At 39.2% G+C, this 22,384-nt stretch overlaps 1 protein-coding gene across 1 annotated transcript in view; it reads left to right on the forward strand.

The window, feature by feature from the left end:
- The window catches only part of hs6st3b (heparan sulfate 6-O-sulfotransferase 3b), a 47,852-nt gene extending 25,983 nt beyond the window's left edge, over positions 1-21,869 (forward strand). Inside the window, exon 2 of the mRNA XM_026376882.1 lies at positions 21,101-21,869. Coding sequence (XP_026232667.1) covers positions 21,101-21,869 — 769 coding nt within the window. The remainder of the gene's footprint in view (positions 1-21,100) is intronic.
- The last annotated feature ends 515 nt before the right edge of the window (positions 21,870-22,384 follow it).

The following is a 22,384-nucleotide window of genomic DNA, read 5'->3' on the forward strand; positions in this document are numbered from 1 at the left end:
GCAAAACTTCCCATCGGCATACAAACAGAAATCCTCGCTTTCATTAAAGAATGGTATGTCACAGGAGAAATCACTGATATGCTAGACCTGATGCATCGCTGTGCTATTCTCTCACTGTGACAAAGTGGGGTAAAAAACTGTTGCCAAGCCAACTTACATTCACACACGCACAGAAATCCCAGCTGCATATTGGCCCTCTCTGCTTCCATTTTTTGATTTACCACATGTAGTGCCCCATCTATGCGTCTTCAAATGTGACTTCACATGGTTTGTGGAATCAAACCTCTGCATATTTTGACACAGCAGCAACATGTTTCTCTTCTTCTTCATCATACAGTAAGTAATATAGTCTGCACATGACTCTTGAGTTGAAAATAGATCCGTCTTTTCGCATTTCCTCTGCATTGCCTTGTACACATAAAACCACAGGGTCAGCTGGAATCCTCAAAAAGCAAATGAATGTCTTGCTCAAGGGGAGTTTAAGGATTAAGCCAGGAAAAGTTTCAGTGTTCAGTCTAACTTCCACACAAAACAATTGCAAACTAATTACAGTAGTCAACCGTCATGTGGCGTAGATCAGAAGTGAGAAAATGAGTGCCCCAAAGTAACCCACAGAGCATTTTTCCTGCTAAACCCATAATGAAATGCCGTTCTAAATGTTCTTGTGTATTCCAAAGCAGTGAGCAGAGGGAAAAGACTTGAACATGACTTAATGTAAAGCTGGAATTGAGTCTTGTACTGATATTAAATATGCATTCTGTCATTCATCCTGGCTCATCAGTCTCACTGCAATGCAACACAGACAGAACGATCTTCATTTCACCGTGATGAGCCTAAATAACTGAAACAGTAGCTGTTTGTATCAATCTACATTCTTTCTCTCTGAATTCAGCTCAGGGAAATGTGCTGTGACAGACATCGCCCGTCTTGTTAACTGATAGCAAGGCTTAGTTATATTTGTAACATCAATAACACAGCTAGAAACAGGTCTTTGAAGTCTTATTGGACTCATTAACTTTGATATTGGGATGTAATGGAAAATCTAGTAGCAAGGTTACATTCTTCAGTATTTCTTGCAATACATCTGGGTGACATGCATGAAAGCTGTGAAAGTTTTAAAGTTCTCGAACACACCTCACTGTGCCTGATGATGCAAATGTTTATGCAGATTGCAGGATGCTTTATATTCTTATTTGTTTCTTTAAACTGAGCATTTGATTTAGTGTTGAGGCAACCTGCTGTTGTAGTCTGGTCACGACACATCTCCACACTTTTCCAGTATATGGGCTGCAGCCAGACCCCCTCAAAATGTTTCTGCAAGCGCTTCCTCCCTGACACACAGTACACTATGTCCAAGTCCAGCGTGTCAAGTTCTGCTGAAACTACCCAAGACAGAGCAGTTTGATAGGTTTTCCGCCCCTGTGGCATTTGACCGCACTGTGGCCATGTCCCTTTGCACCCTGTCCTGAGCTGACAGCCTGGAAGAAAAGAAAAGAAAAGAAAAACAAAAAAAAAAAACAGCCGGGCCAAGCAGCCATAACCTTAGCTTTGTTTTGTGGTCGTGACAGCAGTCAACCCAATGACAAACCCAATACAGTGTGTCCCACAGTGGTTTACAGCCTGAGACAAAGACCAACTCTGATAAAATCAAACTTTGGTAAGATTATACAATATGAGACACAAAACTAGTAACGACTCATCAAGAAATTACTCAAAGAGGTTATATACATTACACTGGTAAACAGTCACATCTTGATTATTTTACCATTACTTAAAATTTTTGGACCCCACCACTGAAGTATATAATGAAGTACTTAATTATACGAAACTAACAAATAGCTACTGTTTAGGCGCTGTTCCTTAATAATAAACCAGAGACATAAGCATGGTCAATGCTCAAGGGCTCTGAGAGCATATTACGGTTCACAGCCACATTTTATAAACAGTCTCTGTGTTATGCTAATGAGAAAGCACATGACAGTTTAAAGCTATTTAAGCTCAATTTAAGGACTCTTTACTGTAACAATGGCTATTCTCCCTTAGTGTTACCATGGGGAACTACGGCTCCTTCAGTCCTCCCTCCTCGATTTCAATGGTGAAACCACAGCAGCAGCTTTTGTGTACCGTACTGTAAAGTGTTACCAAAATATATTGTTATAGTAGATAATAATCTCTGTTTGCGTATCACCTTGTCTAAACGTCAACAGCTTTAGCTTGTCATAGCTGTTATAGATTACATGTACATACACAAACATGTATAAAAACACATTTCTTCATCTCTCTACCTCTGGTGGTCATGCAGACACTGCACATTCTCTACTATTTATCCAGATTTTAGGAAAATCTATCTTTGACTTTTCTGTCTACACTTTAACACAAAAGTGTTTGAAAAATTAATTGGACTTACTTTTTATTAAAGAAACTGTTGACAGCAAATTCTGAGAACTGTCTAGAACAATTTGGGTCCCATCTTTAGAAAAATATTTTTTCTAAATTAAAAACATGTTGAACACATTGTTTGTGTTCATTCATCAGCCATGATTCCTAAAAAGTATATTCTGATGTAAATAAAATGGTAACATCAATTATATTTCTGTAATATGCTTAAAAAATTTGTGTTTGTGGTTTAGCTGTGGAGAAACTAGATTTCTAGGAGATACGTTTGCTCATATTTGACAACATCTTGTGAAATAATTACAGGATCTTGATGATAATAAGTAAAAAATCACTTTGGTACATATTGATTTCAAAGTTTAATTTCACAATTGCGGAGCCTCAAAAAGCTGAGAGAGAGAAACCGACAGAGAATCCATTAAAAGTCCTGCTACACTTACAATCAATAGACATTATAAAACCATCACAGCTGATTTCATCAGAAAAATACCAACTTAAGTCAATTTGGATGTCATATTCAGATCATACAGTGCTTAAAGAGATAAAATAGTTTCAAACACTGTTGCTATAGTTTGTAAAGGTCTAGTGAGCCTCCATCTTGATGTCAGTCAGTTGAGGTAACCAACCCACCTCCTCACTTGCATTCATGCCAGTTCTTGCTGAGGGCTTTAACTCAGCTCTCAGCATGTAGATCGTGTGTGTTTGTGTGGGCGTACTGTATATGTGTTTGTATGTATTCAGACATTTACAAGTCAGAGTTCATAAACTTTCTTCACATCATTAGTATGCAATAGTGGCTTCAAAGGAAGAGTGAGGCATTAGAGCTTAATAAGTGAAGTAGTATTCTACCGTTTAGCTGTGGGGAGATTGACAGTAAGGTGAGCTGTGAACTTATACGGAGCCATGGTCCAGTGGAGCTCAGTGGTTTTTGGCTGATGGAGTCAGTGGAGCAAAGAGAAGCTTTTTAGTCTGCCCCGGCCGTCAGTCTGACACCACACATCAAAGGCTGTATGAATAATTGCCTAATGTGGCAGAACCGTGCTCCTGACAAACACGCGGTCTTCCAGACAAGATCAGTGTTTTCCGCCTGTGCCAGCATCACTTAATAACGAACAAATCGTCCACCAAAGAAGGATCCTTCCAGTCAAAACGGGGCTCTCGCCCCTCATGAAGAGATTTATTTTTCTACCGTGAATAATGCTGACATGGTGATTATTTTGGAGGCCTAGTGTAACTGCTTGGACCTCACTGAAATAAACCTGTTGAATATTTCATTAGATAACAGACAGTGATTTCCACTTGGAAAAGCTCTCGCGCTTTCATTTTTATTCAATACTTTGCATATTGAAATAATTGGGCAGTCCTGCGACTATTCTCATTATTGTTTTACAGGATTGCGATGTTCTTTGGTCTTTTCTTCTGTTTTATTGCTCTCTAAGAATAGGCTGCTAAGCCCTCAGGTATCTTCAGGTTTTGGGTGCTCTTGAGCTTGTAATTCTAACATTCAGAGTTTTGGTTAAAAAGAAACTATTCAGCAAAGAAAAGTTGCTTCAAATGTCTGTTTTTACAGTAATTTCTTAGGGTATAAGGGTGACGCAGAACACGAATAACTGCTGATGTATTAGATCTGCGATTCACAAAAGACATTGTCCTTGTACAAATGCTTCTTTTATGTACTTGAGCCAATCACACTTGGAACTGCGAGAACCTATTGTGCTGATAACTTAAGAGGATTCTTGATTATAATTATTAAAGTAGTTTGATTCCAACCCCCTAAAAATGTCGCTCACTTGACCAAACTGAGCTTTTTTTTCCCCCGAGACACACACACACACACACACACACACACAGCGGCGTGCAGGCGGACACACACACACACACACACTAACACTGTGCCACCACCTTGAATCCCAGCCCTCTCAAGAAAGTCTGTCACTGTTGTGAATAATTTATTCTTTTCCATCTCAGATTCAAATAGCTGTCTGCTGTTTGATTAACCTGCTGATCTGACGGACTGAGGACTCTGTCTGGTGTCTGTAAATACAGGCCGCGGGTCGCTGCTTGGCACGGCATGAGAGTCTCAGCTTGCATATCCTGTTCACACAGTGCCAGAGGGCATCTGGGAACGGCGCCATAACCGAGCTTTTGTAGCTTTTGTGTTTCTCCTAGCAAGCTTTTTCAATTCATTTTTGAATTCCATCACTAATAAAACTTCTGTATGAACTTGTGTTCACTATATAAAGCAATATGTATATAATATCATTGTTGGTTATTGATTTGATTTGATTTGAGCACCAGCCTCTATTGTAATTTGATAACAACTATTTGAGGTGTTAAACTAAGAAGGGTAGAACCTTTTGGATCAGGGAGAGGGAAGGCCAGACGGAGCAGAGCGGATTCATTTTGACTTTGTAGTAGTAGCGTAAGATGCATAACGTAGCTTTAAGTAAAATACCAATGTAGCTCATTTAGTGAAAGCTTTGGAAGTTAAAATATTCATTCTTTCCTTGTGACATTACCAGATTGACAATAATAAAATATGTCAATGTGCAGGTATATGACTAACTACTTTACTTTAGCGTCACAAGATCAATTTGAGAGTATCCTAATCTTTGAGTGTCCTTGGGCCTGAAACACTTTGCTTCAAATAAAACAACCTGCAATAATACTTAGTTTAGAGGGAAAATGTCTCACTGTAGGATTTGCCAAGAACTCAAATATATTTAAATTACAACAAATAATCCCTATGGTAAAATGTTTCAAGTTGAATATGGAAGTTCCAGTTTGTTGGACTTTGCTCCAAAGTGAAATGAAAAGAAGAGATTCACAGCATTTGAATTAACAAATCAAAACTATAAGTCAGATGTTAGGATGGAAAGTTTCACCATTAATTATTAATTTTGCTTAAATTAAGCTGAGGTAGATCCACACTCATCTCTGCACATGAGCTAATGTACAGTTCATCGTTAAAACCCATCTCCATTTCGAGTTTCAGTGTTACAAGAAGGCCGGGCTTTGAGGTTACACCTCACTGTATGGAACAAATGTACATACATGCGTGGCCTTTGATCATTTCTCATATACAAGCTTTTAGGGAGAGCGCGGACAGAAACCACCGCTCTTTGATCACAGTTATGGCTTCTTAAAAAAGAGAGCACTGCTCACTTATGAATAATTTACTCTTCAGTTATCATATTAGTGAGAAAAACAAACCAAGAAATGAAGCATTGGGCAAAATTCGAAGTCTGTGTTAGAATTATAGGGATGCAGTGCCGGGTATGCAGCTGAGAAGTTTGTAATAGGACCATTATATCATTGAACATAGTGCTCATTAGACTAATAAGTAGCTGTATTGATGTGTGCTGAAGAAAGCAGGCAGAGCTGGCATATTGCTCCACTAAGCTCTGACAACCTCTACATCTATCATTTACATGTGGCTGCGACTAACGATTATTTTCATCACTGATTCATACGCAGCACTTTATTTGTCTCCTTATTTAACATCTAAGAGTGTATACCGACATTTGGCAAAAGGTTATAACGCGCCATGCTGTAGTTTAAAGCTTTAAGGGCACGTGACAACAGCTCGTTAATGTGCGGCAGTTGTCTTTCCCCTGTAAAAGCATTTTATATGATTAAAACTGTGTTGTACCATTACCATTCATTATGCCTGATGAACGCACCAACTTTAATTTATAGGTGCCCATTCAAGACCTTATTTTTTAGTGCTAAAAAGGCCCTTATTGCACTTAAATGTTATGGCATTGGTTCATGCTATACTGTGCACTTGTATCTGTAGGGATAATAGAATACATAGACACATATATTCAAGTAGTAAGAGTATTACAATAAAGATACTCGGCTTTTGTGCCTAAAAGTTTTACTTAATCTGTTAATGCATTCATAAAACAGATTAATCAGAAGTTTTCAACTCAGCTCTATTGAAATTAACAATAGAACCACTAGTGTACACCAGAAATGTTCTTCATAATTACATTGTCTTTATCTTATTTGCTGCTCTTTTTTCTCAACAACATCCTCTCTGGCCCGCCCCCCTCACCTCCCTTTTTTTTTTTCTCTGTCTTGCATTAACACCCGTACAAACAAACGCACACACTCATGCACTTCCTTCCAATTCTGCAGAGTCTCGGCAGGGCAGGGATTATAGCCATGGTTAAAACCTTTCCAGTGCTGCTGGCTTGATCCTCTGTTCCCAGCCGATACTGAAGTGAGCTCCAGAAAGTTAGATAATCAGCCTCATCTACACGACTTTCTCTCTCAGCTACACTAATATGTAAGAGCTGCTCACTTTATTTCACTGTAAAACTTTAAGCTCCACCTGGTTGGATGTTAATGGAGACCCTGTCTCTAAGACAATAAGTCCAAATGCTTAAAATCTGCATTTTTATTAGGCCAGTTTCGTGCTCAGCAGCTTGTGGGATATGCAAATATCTGTTGTTGCATAACATGAAGGAATCTAGTAAAAGTGGAACTAATTCAACATTAGGGCTGGAATATGTTGCTAAGTCAATTTTCCTTCAATTTACATGGTCCACAGCTAAATAAGCAAAGGAATCAGTTCATTAGAAATACACATTAAAGAAAATTAAATGTGATGTACAATATTATCATTTCATGCCCTATATGATTTGGAAGCTACGTAAAGGTAATTACCAATAGAACAAGTTTCATTGACCATAGCACAATGGTATTTGTGAGAGTATTAGCATGAAAATATTTATTAGTTGAATTAGATTCTGCCCCTTACAGAGGTCATAAACTCTTGGAGGTTGCAGTTCAAACAAAGCAGAGTGCTGCAAACCACCTGCTCTCATTGGGTAAAATTATGTGGTCATAAAATCAGTGTTTCAGGTTAGTCCCTGATTAAATGTGTTCATTATAACTTAGTCTGTCTCAATAAGCAGATACAGTAACAACACTTAAGGATGTGGATGTTGTATGAAGGACGTGGAGGCCGTTCCTGTCAGCTTTGTGGATTTAAAGATTATTAACTCTGGATGCATGCGCATATGGTTCACTCACAGAAATGGAAAACAATGTCTAAACAATGTGCTAAATGTCACTTGAGTCTGCTGAATAGTATCTTCTTACTCTGTTATCATTAATTAAAATTGATCTAATGTCTACAGTAACTCAGCTGAACACATGTGTCCAACTACATCATAGTGATGCTTGTGGTTTAAGTATTTCTCGGCCAAGTGATCTGACTTCACGGAGTCTTTTCATCAGAATGAAGTTGCCAGGCAACCAGCAGATTCTGCTAACTGTGAGACTCTGACTCTAACATGTTAATTAGTGGTTTTATAAGAGCTGGTTGGCTGATTTTGTTACCTCTGGACAGAACCAGGCGAGCTGTTTCCCCCGTTTCTGTGTCTGGTTGTTACTTCTTATTTAATTGAGAGCTACCTCCTGGCAACAAACCATATAAGTGCATTTCCCTAAAATTCTTCTAATCCTAATCATATAATGTTTTATTAACAGTGGTTTAAATGCAGTCATTTAGCATTTTAGTGTCTTGTAGCACGCTATTTCTGTTCTGCATGATGAAATTACGTCTTTTTGGGAAGTTGATTCATGGTAACGGCACTTCTAGGTTGTAGGGTTAAAAGGTTCACTCCACATCCCAGCAGCTTCATCAGTCTGTGGAAAGTTGCTAGGAGACCTCGAATTTATCTTCCAGGTTAGTTTCAGTTCACATGAGATAGGTATGAGAGAATGGTTACAGAGTCTGTACATATGCATGTGGAAAAACCCTTCCTCAGCAGAGGTGGAGGTCTTAGACACTATCTCCAACTCTCCAATGAATCATGCAGCCCTTTCATCCACCCTCATAAAAATCAAGACTACATCACACATTCACCAGGAAGGCATCGTTAACTGACTCACATTGATGGGGTGTAGGAAGGGGTATGACACCTGTGACTATTACACCCCCATTACCTTTTACACTAATTTACAAGATGTACTTATAGTATGCTGTATATTCCGTGTTGTGTTCAGAGCTTGTGTTCATCATATTAGTTTAGCCGGTTGGCATGTTAAACTTTGCTAATGAGCACTAAACATCAAGAATAGCTGAGACTGCACTTTGCAGGTGTTTTGACATGATGGTAAATGCGAGAAGGTCAGTGGATCGCCGAGGATTAATGCTAAGTAGGTAAAATCACAAATGTCATGGCGGTGCTGGAGGAAAGGTGAGGAGATCACCATTCAACGTTTAATTTGGACAAAAATGGAGAGCAGATCAGCAACAGTAAGCTAAGTACATGTAGCTAGTATTTTTTTTATGTTAATGCCTGTAGATCGTTATTGTACATACTCTGTCCACCCAGAGAGAGACTGCTACCTCAGCATTTATTGAAGCATAAATTGAGGTTGGAGCATTTGATTAATCATGTTCATGACCATCATCATGACCATGATCATAATCAGAATAAAATTCCATAATTAGACTAAAAAATCTTTGCTGCTGAATTTAAAATATATTTTTGGTACATAACGTGTACAGTGTAGGACCAAGAGGATGAAATGCTGATCGTTGTTTGAGACGAAGCACTGGAGAAACTCTCATGGCAGCAAGTAAAGCTCTCAGTTTCTTCAGCTCTGCGTTATGTGATGTGACACGTACTGTGGTTTCCACTGCCTGTCTGTGTACTTGCATCTCTCCTCTGGCTATATTATTAATTCAGAGACATTGCAAGTACACGCCTTGTCTCCTCCTCCGCCGCCTCTTGGAAAGATCTTTTAAAGAGAATGATTAAAAGAAGAGCATAATTAGACAGGAGGATTTCCACTATCATAGTAATTGAAGCCGTGCTGTCATATTACAATGTCTAATTGGTCTCAAATTACAGAGACGCAATTATAACAGTAGGGAGTTCCTTGCCAACCTATAGTTGCTGAGATGAAAACCTCTAGTTTTCATCTCAACCTGTCTTGTTCAGTCATATATATGAACTCTCACTTAGAGCCTAGAGTCACTTGAATCCACACACACCCACTTGGAAATTCTTACATCAGAGAAAACAGAGTTGCATTTGTGCATTTAAACTGCATCAGATCAATTATAATTGTAACACGGACAAGTAGCCGTATCAACACTGCTTTACTGATAGCTTACATCTTTGTTCTCTGCTACCTGACAAACAGAGGAGGTCAAACGGGTGCTGTGCCAGGAGCTGAAAAGAGATGACAGATCTTGTGCAATTTAGATTTGAGTGAAGATGGTGCTGATTCCTCTAGAGCGGTATTTATCCCTTCCCAAAGCATACTGCTTGTAATTTTAGTCTTGCCCGCTGCTAAAGATTCTTCCTCCCTGCTTCTCATTGCAGCAAGGTTGCATTTTGTGGCTGCAAATCAACTACCTTAGTGTCAGACTGCGGGGCGCGTGAACATCACACGGAGCATACAGGCAGGGAGGTCTGTGCTGTCCAGGCGTGCAGTGCCTTTCGCACCTGAACAACGTGGGCTGATCTCACCTCTGGTGACAGTGTATTCTGTTAAAGAATTAAGCTACCTGAGACTCCACTCCACACTCACTGTGTTCAGGTGGTTACATGGCTCCACTTAACATCACTGCCACCCACGAAGTGGTTTTTTGTGTCTCAGCTGGTGGATTGTTTTGTGAGCTGCTTTGTAACAAGCTCAACCTCAGGAAAAACAGATGATGACGAAATACATGATTAAAGGGTTTCAATTCTTAAGAGTTTTGCCCCAGCTACTCGTGGTAACAGCAAATGCAGTTTAATACTACAGCCAACAATAGTAGAGCAGTTATTTTGTCAAAGATGCATCAGAAGATCATCTGCATCTGTTCAAAGTGCATACAAACAAACTCCATTTTTTAATGTCAGTCAAAAGTATTTTCAACTGTGATCTGATTTCATGCTGCACACAGCTTGATTAGGTTTCCCTGCAATAGCAGGGATCAAGAAGGTTTGTTACGTTGTTGAGATGTCGGGGGTGTGCAACCTGCAACTCTTCTAATGTCTCTATGTGGCTGCTTCATTTTAAAAATACTAAAAAAGGATTCTCCAACACAAACAATGCCAAAAATGACACATCTGCGATATACAAAAATACTGCGGTCCCTATGATATCAATGCATTGACAAATACATGGTGTCTCTTCCTTGCTTCACAATAAAAGCCACCCTGTTTCTATGAGATGAGCTAAAATTAAAAAGCACAACATCGAGTTACATACATGCATCATTCACTATGAATTGCCCTATTGGAATTATGGACTATACTACTGAACTTTTTAAGCATTAAGGGTTTTTAGAAATTATTCTTGTCAGTCAGTGCTGACAGTTATTTGATGAATTAGCCATGAATTCATCCCTGACATTTGTGACATGTTCTGTAGAATACAAGAGTGAGATGTTTCTCATTTGAAGGGCAATTTTCCCCCTTGTTGTTATCTGCCACTCCTTGTACGAACACTCTCTGTATGCACACTATGTCAAGTGCTAGCAACGCCAGCTTGCTGACAAGTAAATGAAAGGTCCCATAGTTCTTCTTGTTTCTTCCCAGGTGACACCCACTGTCCCCATTCCGTCAGCATCAAAAAGGCGAACAAGATGCCGAGAACCTCAAAAACGGTCCATTATGGGCTGCCAGGGGGAGAGCAGACACCATTAAGGAATGGTATCGGTTACAAATAATGCATGTCTCCAGTCTCATTCTCATCTTCTCTGAGAGAAACGGGACAGTGCAGAGATGTACAGATGCACCGCAGAGACCTTGCATGCTGAATAACACACTCTGTCTCACAGACCAAGGACATCTCCTCAGCAGAGAGATGGCGAAGGGCGTGCCATGGAACCCCTCTCTAAAGCCATTGAAAAACTACAGAGGACTGATGTATATTACAGTATATAGTGAGTGCAGTTATCATTATTTATATTACTGCGGTTTAAAGGATGCATAACACTACAGCTGATGATGATGAACTAGCCTGGTAAAGTACACTCCCAATCAGTCTCCTTCACCTTACCGTTGGTAATATTAATGTCACTTTCCATGACTACTGAAATTAAAGACCACAGGGATGGAGGAAGTCATTAACCAGATAAGTCATTTTTCTTTAAGCATCCTTGCTTATCATGTATGATGCACCGCACAGTTTTTTTATAGCACCCACTGTAACATTTCTAAAGTGGTAAAGGATGATCAAGATTAATTACTCTATAATCAGTCATATTTATTAACGCGTCAATGTAAAAACTCACCACATTCAAAAAAATTCACATACTGCAACCCTGTGATAGAGATGAGCGAACATGCTGCATTGTGGGTGAGCCATCTGTGCAAATGCAATAATTTTACAATTCATTCTACTAAAATGTACTAATAACTGCATACATCTATTAATAGTACATTTCTTAAGATATAAATATTTTGCAAACACACACAGGATCTAAGTACTGCAGTACATCTCCGTGTTCTCTTGGATTTTTGGACATTTTCATTCAAACTGTGGTGAAAGTCAATGCCCCTCCACTTTTTTATTCGCGTGACAATCTTAAGATGTAATCTCAAAACTCTAAAGGCTCTTTTACTGTGAGATGCCATTAAGTTCTGAGGCGTTTATGTCTTTTTAATGAGAGAGCTAAATTGCCTTCATACGCAGTGATTTTTGTGCAAATGAAAGCCTTGCAGACTATGAATGTCAAGTAGACGACTAAATGTTCCTTGGTACATTTTGGGCCACGGGCTGCAACATTAGGATTCACACTGACGACCATGTGACAAAGCTCAACGGGGGAAAAAAAAAAAAATCTAATGTTAAGAGTAAATTGCTCAAATACACCAGCAACACAAGAGTGTCATTACCGCCCATGTCAAAAAATGATCAGTATCACAAAAATTAAATCAAAGTTAGCTCAGCGCAACAGTCAGACTCTACCACGTGTCTGCACTGCTTCATCCTTTTGATCAAGAATGACTAAACACATTTCTTTGGTGCGAGTAATATCTGAAAAATAATTCAGCACCTCCAAGTTTGTGACAGTTACATCCCAGAATATCAGTTATTTAATATATTTTCTATGAGCCAATATCCACAAATCATCTCTCTACTCTTTACATTTTAGGTGGTTTGACACCATTGGTACTGCGTCTAGAAATATCTGCCTCTCACCTTGCAATAAATGATGATTTATGGTGATCTGCAAGAGGAACGAGAAAATATATGAAAGAGAATTGTAACTTAAGGTCCACAGATTAACAAGTTCAGTTTCACTATGTATTGAACAACAAGTGGTCGTACATGGGTGGAGCCAGACCACACGCCACTGGTTGATGATGTTTCACTCATTCAGAATTAGTTCTATTATTGGTAGAGGTGTGGTGTTTAACGACTGGTGTTGACAATTTCAGGTGTTCATTCAGCCTCTTTTCCAGGCTCCTGTTTCACCAAAGGGTTGTTCCCTATGGTTGTAATGCAATGGTTTTGGTACCTATGTTATATACGCATATGGTTGCGATATGCAACTTAAGTTAGCAGAAGCAAGAGACCCACAATCAATCCACTGTCCTCAGCCCAGCTCTCCGTCTCTGCTTCTCTCTCTGCTGTGCTCTGCTACACACCGACACACTCTGCCTATGGCTTCAGGTAGTCGTTGTTATACATTACAATAACCAGCCTCACTCGAGTTCTGCTGCCAGCGCTGTTCAATGCATCTGGGTCACAGGAGGCTTTAACTGCTCCTCTCCACATTAGGATAGGTTTTGGAGCATATTTCTAGTATAAAGAAATTCAAACATCTGTGTTTAAGTGCAGTATTTGAGTAGATCTACATTCTTTCCACCACTGAAAAGGAGCTATGTTTTCTATAAGTATTGTTTGTGACCATCTGTCATATATAAAGGGAAAGGTTAAAGTTTAATAACTATAGCATAATAACTACATAGTTTATGGTTTGATGTATGGATAATATCATCTTGTGCACAGCAGATGGCTGCTAAATGAAATAGCATACATACAAATGATGCATACTGTACTCTATATAGTTGCATCTAAATGTCTGTCATTGTGATTTTAGCTTGTTTATTTACTTCATGATAACCAGGTACAAAGTACCTAATAGTACATAATGCTGATCTTTAGCAGACATACCAAGCAATATCTCATGTATGAGCTTCTCCTGATTTCCTCTTACTAAATCACAAAATGAAGCCCTGTCTCATATGAGCAGAGCAACCTCCCATCCTGTCCGCTGCAGAAGGTCTTAATAGAATTTAGAGGCACATATACCCAATATTCACATTTGAATAAAACAGCAACTCCAAACACTTGCTTTTTCAAAGTAAATGGGGCATGATAACTAGCAGCTAAATAAATAGGAAACATTTGTCTGTTTTGTCAAGTGTTTTCCTTTCTGCACATAATTTCAATGAAGTTAGAAGCAGAATGAAGGTCAATTTGTTGTTGCTCCTGCTTTGCTTACAATTTATTTCACTTTCATTTGCATCACACAGTATTTTCTATAATAATTGACGTGTAGACTTTTCAATTAATTTAAACCCTCCATACCTAGTGTGGGGGAAAATGGAGGGATAATATGCACACGTAAGTGGAGGAAAAATAATCAAGTTTACAGCCGGATAATATATACTGAAGACAAACAAATGAGGTGCTGAGAGCCTTGTTTTGTCAATGAAATAAAATTGAATGAATGAAATGTCTCTTTATTTTAGGTTTCTTGACTTATCATTGAAATAAATCTTATATGAAACTAGACAAAACATTTGTAAAATCAGAGGCTCAGTAAAAGAAGCCAATCATTAAGATATGTCATATGTTTATCTTTTGTAAAATGTGTCTCAGAAACCTTAGATATTTCTAAACACAGGGCAAATGGATGAACGTTTAGAAAGATGTGTTTTGCAGTTAAGCACACCTCCCTGCTGTGCAAATGCAATGCAGAGCAGATAAATGTCTTGTTTTGTGTGGTTTTAGTCAAATAAGAGCCTAAAAAGTAACGCCTCAAGTACATTATTTCTAAGGCAATCTCTGATCTACAAAGGGTCAACAGCTCCGTCTGAAATCATGTGTACTTCACACAGTTGACAAAAAAGTAAATAAAATGCAATAAAAGATTGCAGCTTATTGCAGCTGTTCTCTCTTCCTGCTTTCTTTTGAATACTGAAGCACAAATACACAGATGTGAGCATAACAGTACATGTTATTCACTCACGTCTACTGGAAGAAATGGTTAAAATACCAACAACAAAAAGAAATAGCATTCATAGTGTTTCCTAAACTATACACAACCATACCCTACAAAATGAAATTCACCTAATCTTGTGATGTATTTATGATGTTTACAAATCCATTTTCCGTGTAAGCTGTGACAATCAATTTCAGCAAGTAAATACTTGCTGTTCTACAAACATATATTTTCATTTTATAAGATGAAAAGTTTGATTCTATAGCATTTACATATTTCAAGATTTGTGTATTTATTTTGAAAGATAGATATTTTTTTTTTATCACCCTTTGATTTGACCATGTATTTAATTATCTCACTCACCGTAGTAAATCTACATAACAAAACATTCGCTTATCACCAACAATGTAACCCAGTCACAGCCAGACAGCAGCACTAGCAGCCTTCACTTCTTCTACACTTTCACAGACGAGTCATTCTGTAACATCATACGTGATGTGGAAAAACTTTCTTCCACATCATATTGTGTTTAAAACTAGAACAGTTTGTCCTTTCGTACATGGTCTGTTGCGTTTGAAGCATCTGCTTGGAGCCAACATTTCAACATCTCATAACTGGAGTTCTTACAATTGCATATTTATCGATAGGTTCCTTATGTTTTCACATGCCTATAACTGTTTTTGAAGTATTAGCACTGTCACTATTTCAATGAGAGCTGAAGTAGTTTATCTGAGGGCAGTCAGTGGAGCTGGCATATATTCTCCCATTCAGTCCTATTTTTAACTGACACTGGACATTTATTGCCCAGATCATCTTTGAGGGCTGTGGGACAACACAACCAGATTCTACCTGTTGGGGCTTCTTACTTATGTTTATGATGTGCAATGTTCAGTGTTCATCTGTGATATCAATTACATCTTCCATTACAGCTTTTTATACATTTTACTACATTTATAACAAACTGCACTGACAGTTCATTACGCACCAGCATTGTTGCAACTTTCTAGGTACATTACATCACAAGATTTCATCATTATGTAAACAGAAAACATAATCTAGTCAGCGTTATGTTTCCTTCAAAACCTATTTTCCATTGCAAATGTGTAGGATATAAATATAAATCATTAGAGGGTTGACAGTGCTCTCTCAGTGAGCATGGTTTGTAATACACTATATGGTTTATGGTCATCATGATTTTTAATAAAACTTATTTCCTGCAAGAGTTCTCATCTTCCAACGCTTGATGTCAGATTTTAAAACACAAAACTATACCAGCCTAAAATAGTTTGAGATTGAATCAATTTATCTCCGTGTTGCAATTCTCCTCCGTCTTTACCGTGAATTACCTGACTCTCTCTTTGTTTTTTTGTTTCCTTGTTTGTGGCCACTTGCAAAAAGAAGCCATAAAAAACAAAGAGTGCGAAGGAGAGTGATGGTTGTGGATATGCAATGCCTCAAGTGGAGGACAGTGACGACGGACGACGGACAGCATAGTGAGAGATAAACACAAGAGATACAGAGGCAGATTGACGAGTGAACTCAGTAGCGTGATTAATGTGACAACCTTTAAGAAAAGGTTATGGATCCGCAGGGAGCGCTATTGTGTGTAGGACACGGAGGAGAAGCAGAGTGAGGAAAAAGACAGAGGTCAAGTGAGATTCAAAAGTACAGGAATACCCAGGACTCACATGTACTGTGCTTCGTAAGGCTGCTTCATCTCAGTGGTTGGTATACTAAACCTCTGGTAACGATACTGGATTTTAAAACTGAGTGATTATAACTCACTGCGCTATTTTATTATCATTAATTTGAATAATACAGAGAGAAAACATATTGCCAGTAAAACAGGAAAACATGCAGTGAAAAACATGCACAAAAAAAAAAAAAAATAACATGGCTACAGAAAGGTTTGGTTAATTGTTAGTAGTTGCATTTAACATTGAAAATACTGTAAGATATTTAACTAATGATATGAGATTTTCACTTTAAAGCAGCAGAAAACTGTGTGTTTGTGTTTATCTGTAAGACTAAATAATCTTTAAAGAAATCCAATGTAATGCTGATTTATATGTATGGTATTTCTATTTGTTAGTTATTAGCTATTATGAGTTTCACTAAGTTTGATGTTGCTTGATAATCAGAATTAATGACTTTCTTGTAGCACTGTCTTATAACTTTATTTATATCACCATGTTAATGATCACTAGTTTCTTGTTGGGTGTTTTTTCATCAGTAGCCTACACACAACTTTTGATTGGTGCACTGCTGTACATTGCTTCACTTGTTTCAACTGAACTTAACTCATTTTAGTCCAGCGAGTTAGTGTTAACATGTGATCTCCTCCCTCACAGTGGATTGTGGAAGTGGATTGATGCTGCCTTTAATGACTCTATATTGGATGAAATTGGGTTTTATTACAGCATGAAACACACAACATTTCTGATTTGAATTTGTCTGGAGGCCCCTTTACTCTCCTGCAATATTTTCTCCACAGTATGGTGCTCTATCAAATGGAGGCTAAAAAAGACAAAAATATTATTGAGAAATGAAATTTAAAAAAAAGAATTGCGCATTTCTGAGGGGCAATGAGCAGCAGTAGCGAAATAAAAAAAACTGTTTTGTAAATTAAAGTTTAAGAATCTTACTAAGTAACCTTTATAGAAAATAGACATTTTATTAGAACAGGATAGAGATATTAAAAAAATGTTTTTCCGAATACGTGTAGTCCTGGACCACAGAAAAGAGGGATGTGGGTGTTTGCACTGTGAGGACAAATCAAAGAAACCAGTGGACTGTAAACAAGCTGCTAACTCCTGCAAGTGCTGCTGCTGGTGTCTACCATGCTACGGCTCACTATCAGTAAGCCCCGCTGTTGTACTGGGACATGGTCTGTCTTTACTTATTTACTGCTTACTGTCTTAGCCTTTGCTCTAAAAAACTTTCTGCCCAACTCAGGGAGAGTTATTGTGCTGCTTTTTCCCTCTTGTCTAACCCACCCTCGAGCACCTGCGCCAACATCCAGCTTCCCCCACGTGAACGTCTTGATGAGAGACTTCAGTTCGCTCACTTCCAAACACCACATGCTCAGGCTGAAAGTGCAGTGTCTCTTTCAGTAGCCTGCAATCAGGGAGAAGCAGTGGGCTGAAATCGTGTCATTGAGGCTAATTACAAGCAATTAAAAGCCAGTTGTCTGTTTCGCTGACATTTTCGGGGGATAAAACATGTGCGCTTGGCTGTTCCTTTGTGCTGCTGAGTTTAGGGGGTGTTTAAATAATAATGTTTATGGGGTGCTGTCTGTTTTTGTTTTTTTAATGACGCAGTTCTATAGGGACCTAACTGTCTGTTGTATAGTATCCAACAACAGAATAAATCCCTGAATCTTTTTAGGGAAGGGTCCAACTTGACTTTCATTTGTGGATCTATCAAACTATCCATTAACCACACGGACTTAAATTTCACTAAGCTTCCTGTGTGTCTGCAGCAGCTCCTTTGTCTGCTCATCATTACTTTCGTTTTCCATTTTTACCCACACTTCTGAATTCCTCTTCCATCTCTGTTTAATGGCCCCCTATTTAGTATGTGCTCCAGTGAAGGCTGGCTGCTGGTGCTGCTGCTTTACAGATGAGTATTCTGGGGTGAAATGAGTTGCAATATGCCTCCTATCCATTATTGATCCATGATTAACTAGAGTTCAGCTGAGTTTCTGACTTCAACACGCACATACAGGCTGGGAAATCCTGGCAAAGGCGTGTGGCTCTGTCACAGTGTCTCTGTCACAGTTAAAATGTCTTATTTAAGCTTCTTCCTACTGTTTGCTGTGGTTTTGAAATACCATCTTCTGGAAAGCAGCATCCCAGTGTAGACTTTTCTCACCGCTTTTGATAGTTGGTGTGAAATGACTGTACGAGTGGTATACATGATAACACGGGCCAGGGGTAACAGAAGCCTGTTAGCTTGCTCGCTCCCTCTCCGACAGCCATCTGTATCACTCAGGGAAAGCTTCCTCAAGACAGCTCTGCAGACACGTTGATCCTGATGCGTTTTGACACTGATAGAGCACAGGACTGACCTTTGGGCTGTTGAGTGCACTCAAACAACACTTGCTGCATGTGTTTATGTCCCAGAGAAAGTCTAATGAGGATGTATCTACAGCCAGCCAACTCCAGCACGAGGTGCCAGGATACAGCTGTTGCCACCAGGGCTATTATCACAGCTTCCTGTCTGACTCATATTGGGTAACAATGTCAGCAGTGGCATTTCTGTGGCACTCTCCGCACAAATGTTCTGGCATATTTTCGGCAAACTAGTGGTTTGTTGTTTGGTTTGTCATTTAATGTTGCTGATTGTACCCATGAATAAACTCAAACATTTTCATGGTTGTGCAACAATGACTTGTGATTAGAGGCAGAGGAAAAAAACATGAATACAATTAACAGACACATGGCACAAATGAAACCTTAATTCTAGGTAAAGAATCAGATTTTCCACATTGATAAGTTTGTAAGTTTTAATGTCAAACACCAACATTTTGTTACTTTTCTGACACATTGTTGTGAAATTTCCTTCTTTTACACTTTATTTTCAGAACATACAATACAATCATTTCTTATGTACAAGTGGTTAGTGTGAGAGCAGGTTCGCTATTTGCAGTTTTCACCACACTTTTCTCACAACATCTTACTTACAGCCCAAAGATTTGTTTAACATTTGACAACCTGTTATCACCTGACATGGCACCCATGAAACACACATTTATTTGATTCTAAATTAAACTGACTTTTGTGTTAATTTCAAAACTAATAGCCTACATTTAATAAGTGGTTGGACTGCCATTATTTTTCCTTATTGGTTGGTGTATTCATTTTTATTCCAATTAATCTATGAATGCTATATTTCTAAAATGCAGGAAAGAACTAGATTAATATGCAGTATGTCAATGTGCAGCGATAAGGAAAAAAGAGAAAAACAGAAATCCCTACATTGGAGAATATTTGAGTTTTTGCTTACAAAGCTTTACTCAGTTATCAAAATAGCTGTTTGGATTTCTTTTGCCCACCCAATGGTCTAATTGACTCTCTCTACTCAGACTCTATCACAGTAAAGAACAGCAAGGAACAACTAGTGGTTAAAAGAACAAAAACAAGAAACAGACCTGAAAACGTGTTTTTTTTATTAAATCCAATAAAATAATAAACTCTGCCAACTACACAATGTCAGACTATCCAGTTTGAATCCAACCTTGAAGGACAAACTTGTATAAGCACAAGAGACTGAGCAGCTCCTTGAGTTATTTATTTTTCTGGCTGAGCCTTAGTGTTTGCTGTGTTGAAATACAGAGCACTAAGCGCAGTCTTTTAAATGTGTGTGTGAAATCTCAGTGTTCAGACTGATGATGCCCTCCAGGGTGGGCGGGAGGCACACCATTAAACATTCACATCCCACTCAGAGGTCTTCATCTTAAGAGAGTTTTACCTGGCCAACACCTGTCCAATCTTTGGTTTCCATCAGAATGCACTTTGACATCATCAGAGTAGATCTCTTTGAAGGACTTTAGCCTCGGCATCAACACAAGATGCAGCTTCTGGTGCGGGCTGTCATGCTCAAGCAAAATAACAACTTCAGAAAAAAAAAAAAACAGATATTTAGCCATGAATTCTTTTTAAATGATCCATTTGTAATAATTCAGGGTGGAAACAAGCTGCTTTGCTTCATCTCAGACTTCCTGGTTGTGAATGTCTTATTTTGCTGTGGCAGCAGAAAGGTGATGAATTGAATGTTTCAAATTATTGAGGTCATATTCACTCTCTGGGGGAGAAACAGTGGTGCGTTTAAAAAATATATATAAAGGGTGCACATTTGCTAATTATTCACCATCGAAATGCCAGCTGAATGTGTTTTATTGTTATAAAAGCTAAAAGCTGACAAGCCAAGGGTAGAAGACTGAAGACTGAAAAGGGCAACATTATTTAAAAATTATAGTTTTATTAGAGATTGTTATAATTATGCAAGAAGATGTAGTTGAGGAACGTTGTCTTTTTTAGATTTAGGTTCTGTGAGTAAAACCACCTTAATATAATGCTACAGTCTTCCAGGACTTTTAAAGAAAGTTCAAGCTAGAGGAATAGTGGTTGAACAATCAATTGTAAGGAGTATTTATATAGTATATAGTTTGTACAGTTCAGTGTGCTGTGTAATGTGTGATGGTGTGTTTGACCAACAACTGACTTAACAACTGTCATCTCTCTGTGGAAGGGAAGCTGTTGTCGTCTTGTAGATCAATTTGGTAAAATCATGACTCTGATGTAACTGTTTAATTTTTAAAGGCAATATACTGCAACTCATTGACTCACTGGTAATTCCTTTAGAATGACTTTCACATTGGCAATTAGCATCCAACCTTGAAGTTTCATGCACAGACAAAAGTCGCCATCTGTCACAGCACAATGCAGGGCAGCCCTCTGTGATGGAGATGTGCTCACCGCTCTCTAACTGTGCTTGTTTTGGCTGCAGGAACTTCTACTACATCACCATGCTGCGCGACCCGGTCTCCCGCTACCTGAGTGAGTGGAAGCACGTCCAGCGTGGAGCCACGTGGAAAACCGCCCTCCATATGTGTGATGGACGCTCGCCCACCCAGGACGAGCTGCCCACCTGCTACAGTGGGGATGACTGGTCTGGTGTCACCTTGACAGAGTTCATGAACTGCCCTTCCAACCTGGCCAATAACCGTCAGGTCCGCATGCTGGCTGACCTGAGCCTGGTGGGCTGCTACAACCTGTCCTCTATGAACGAGAGCCAGCGTAACCACATCCTATTGAGCAGTGCCATGAGCAACTTGAAGAACATGGCTTTCTATGGCTTGACAGAGTTTCAACGCAAGACGCAGTACCTGTTTGAGCGGACGTTCAGTCTGCGCTTCATCTCCGCCTTCACGCAGATCAACAGCACGCGGGCCGCCAACGTGGACCTGAGCGAGCCTATGCGCAGACGCATCGAGGAGCTCAACTACTTGGATGTGCAGCTGTACGAGTACGCGAAGGACCTGTTCCTCCAGCGTTTCCAGTTCACCCGCCAAAGGGAGCACCAGGAAGTGCGTTTGAGGAGGCGCGAAGAGAGGCGTTGGTTGAGAGAGCAGAGGGAGCAGGGAAGGCCTTGGCCGCCCAGACACAGAGGAGGAGGAAACAGAGGTGGAAAAGGGGGAGGAGGATTGGAGAAAGGGACTGATGGTGACTTCTCCACCACCACTGAGGACTACACAAGCCAAGTGGCACGCTGGTGACACTCATAAAAGAAAGAGAGAGAGATAGAGAGAGAGGGGGAAGCTGATGGAGATTCCTCACAGACAAGTTTTAACATTTCCTTTAACTCTCCCTCTCGCTCTCACACATCCCACGGCTCTCTCTTTTCGTCTCACCGTTACTGTGTCTCCTGCATCTATCTGTTTCTCAGCTTCAGTGTGATCCAAGTGCTCTGCTGTTTCTTTATGGAAACTGCCAAACCTGTGAGTCTCACAGCAGCTCTGCCTTGGAGTGCCCTTTGGTGTCTTAAATCTTGAAATGCTGTCTATATATTTTATGCTGATTATTTATTTATTTATTTATTTGCCTTGGTTGTTTAATGTTTGTTGAGTGAGAAGGTAAACGGAGGTGAAATGAAAATATAATCAAAAGGTCGACAGCATAGCTTTTAATTTTGACACTTGACTTTCAGTTCATTTTGAATTTTCCTCATGAAAGATGTACAGTAGTCATAGAAGACCCGATGGTTGCATGTCACACCTCCGCATTATACTAA

Source organism: Anabas testudineus, chromosome 21 (assembly GCF_900324465.2).
Source record: "Anabas testudineus chromosome 21, fAnaTes1.2, whole genome shotgun sequence".
In the NCBI taxonomy this organism is placed as follows: domain Eukaryota; kingdom Metazoa; phylum Chordata; class Actinopteri; order Anabantiformes; family Anabantidae; genus Anabas; species Anabas testudineus.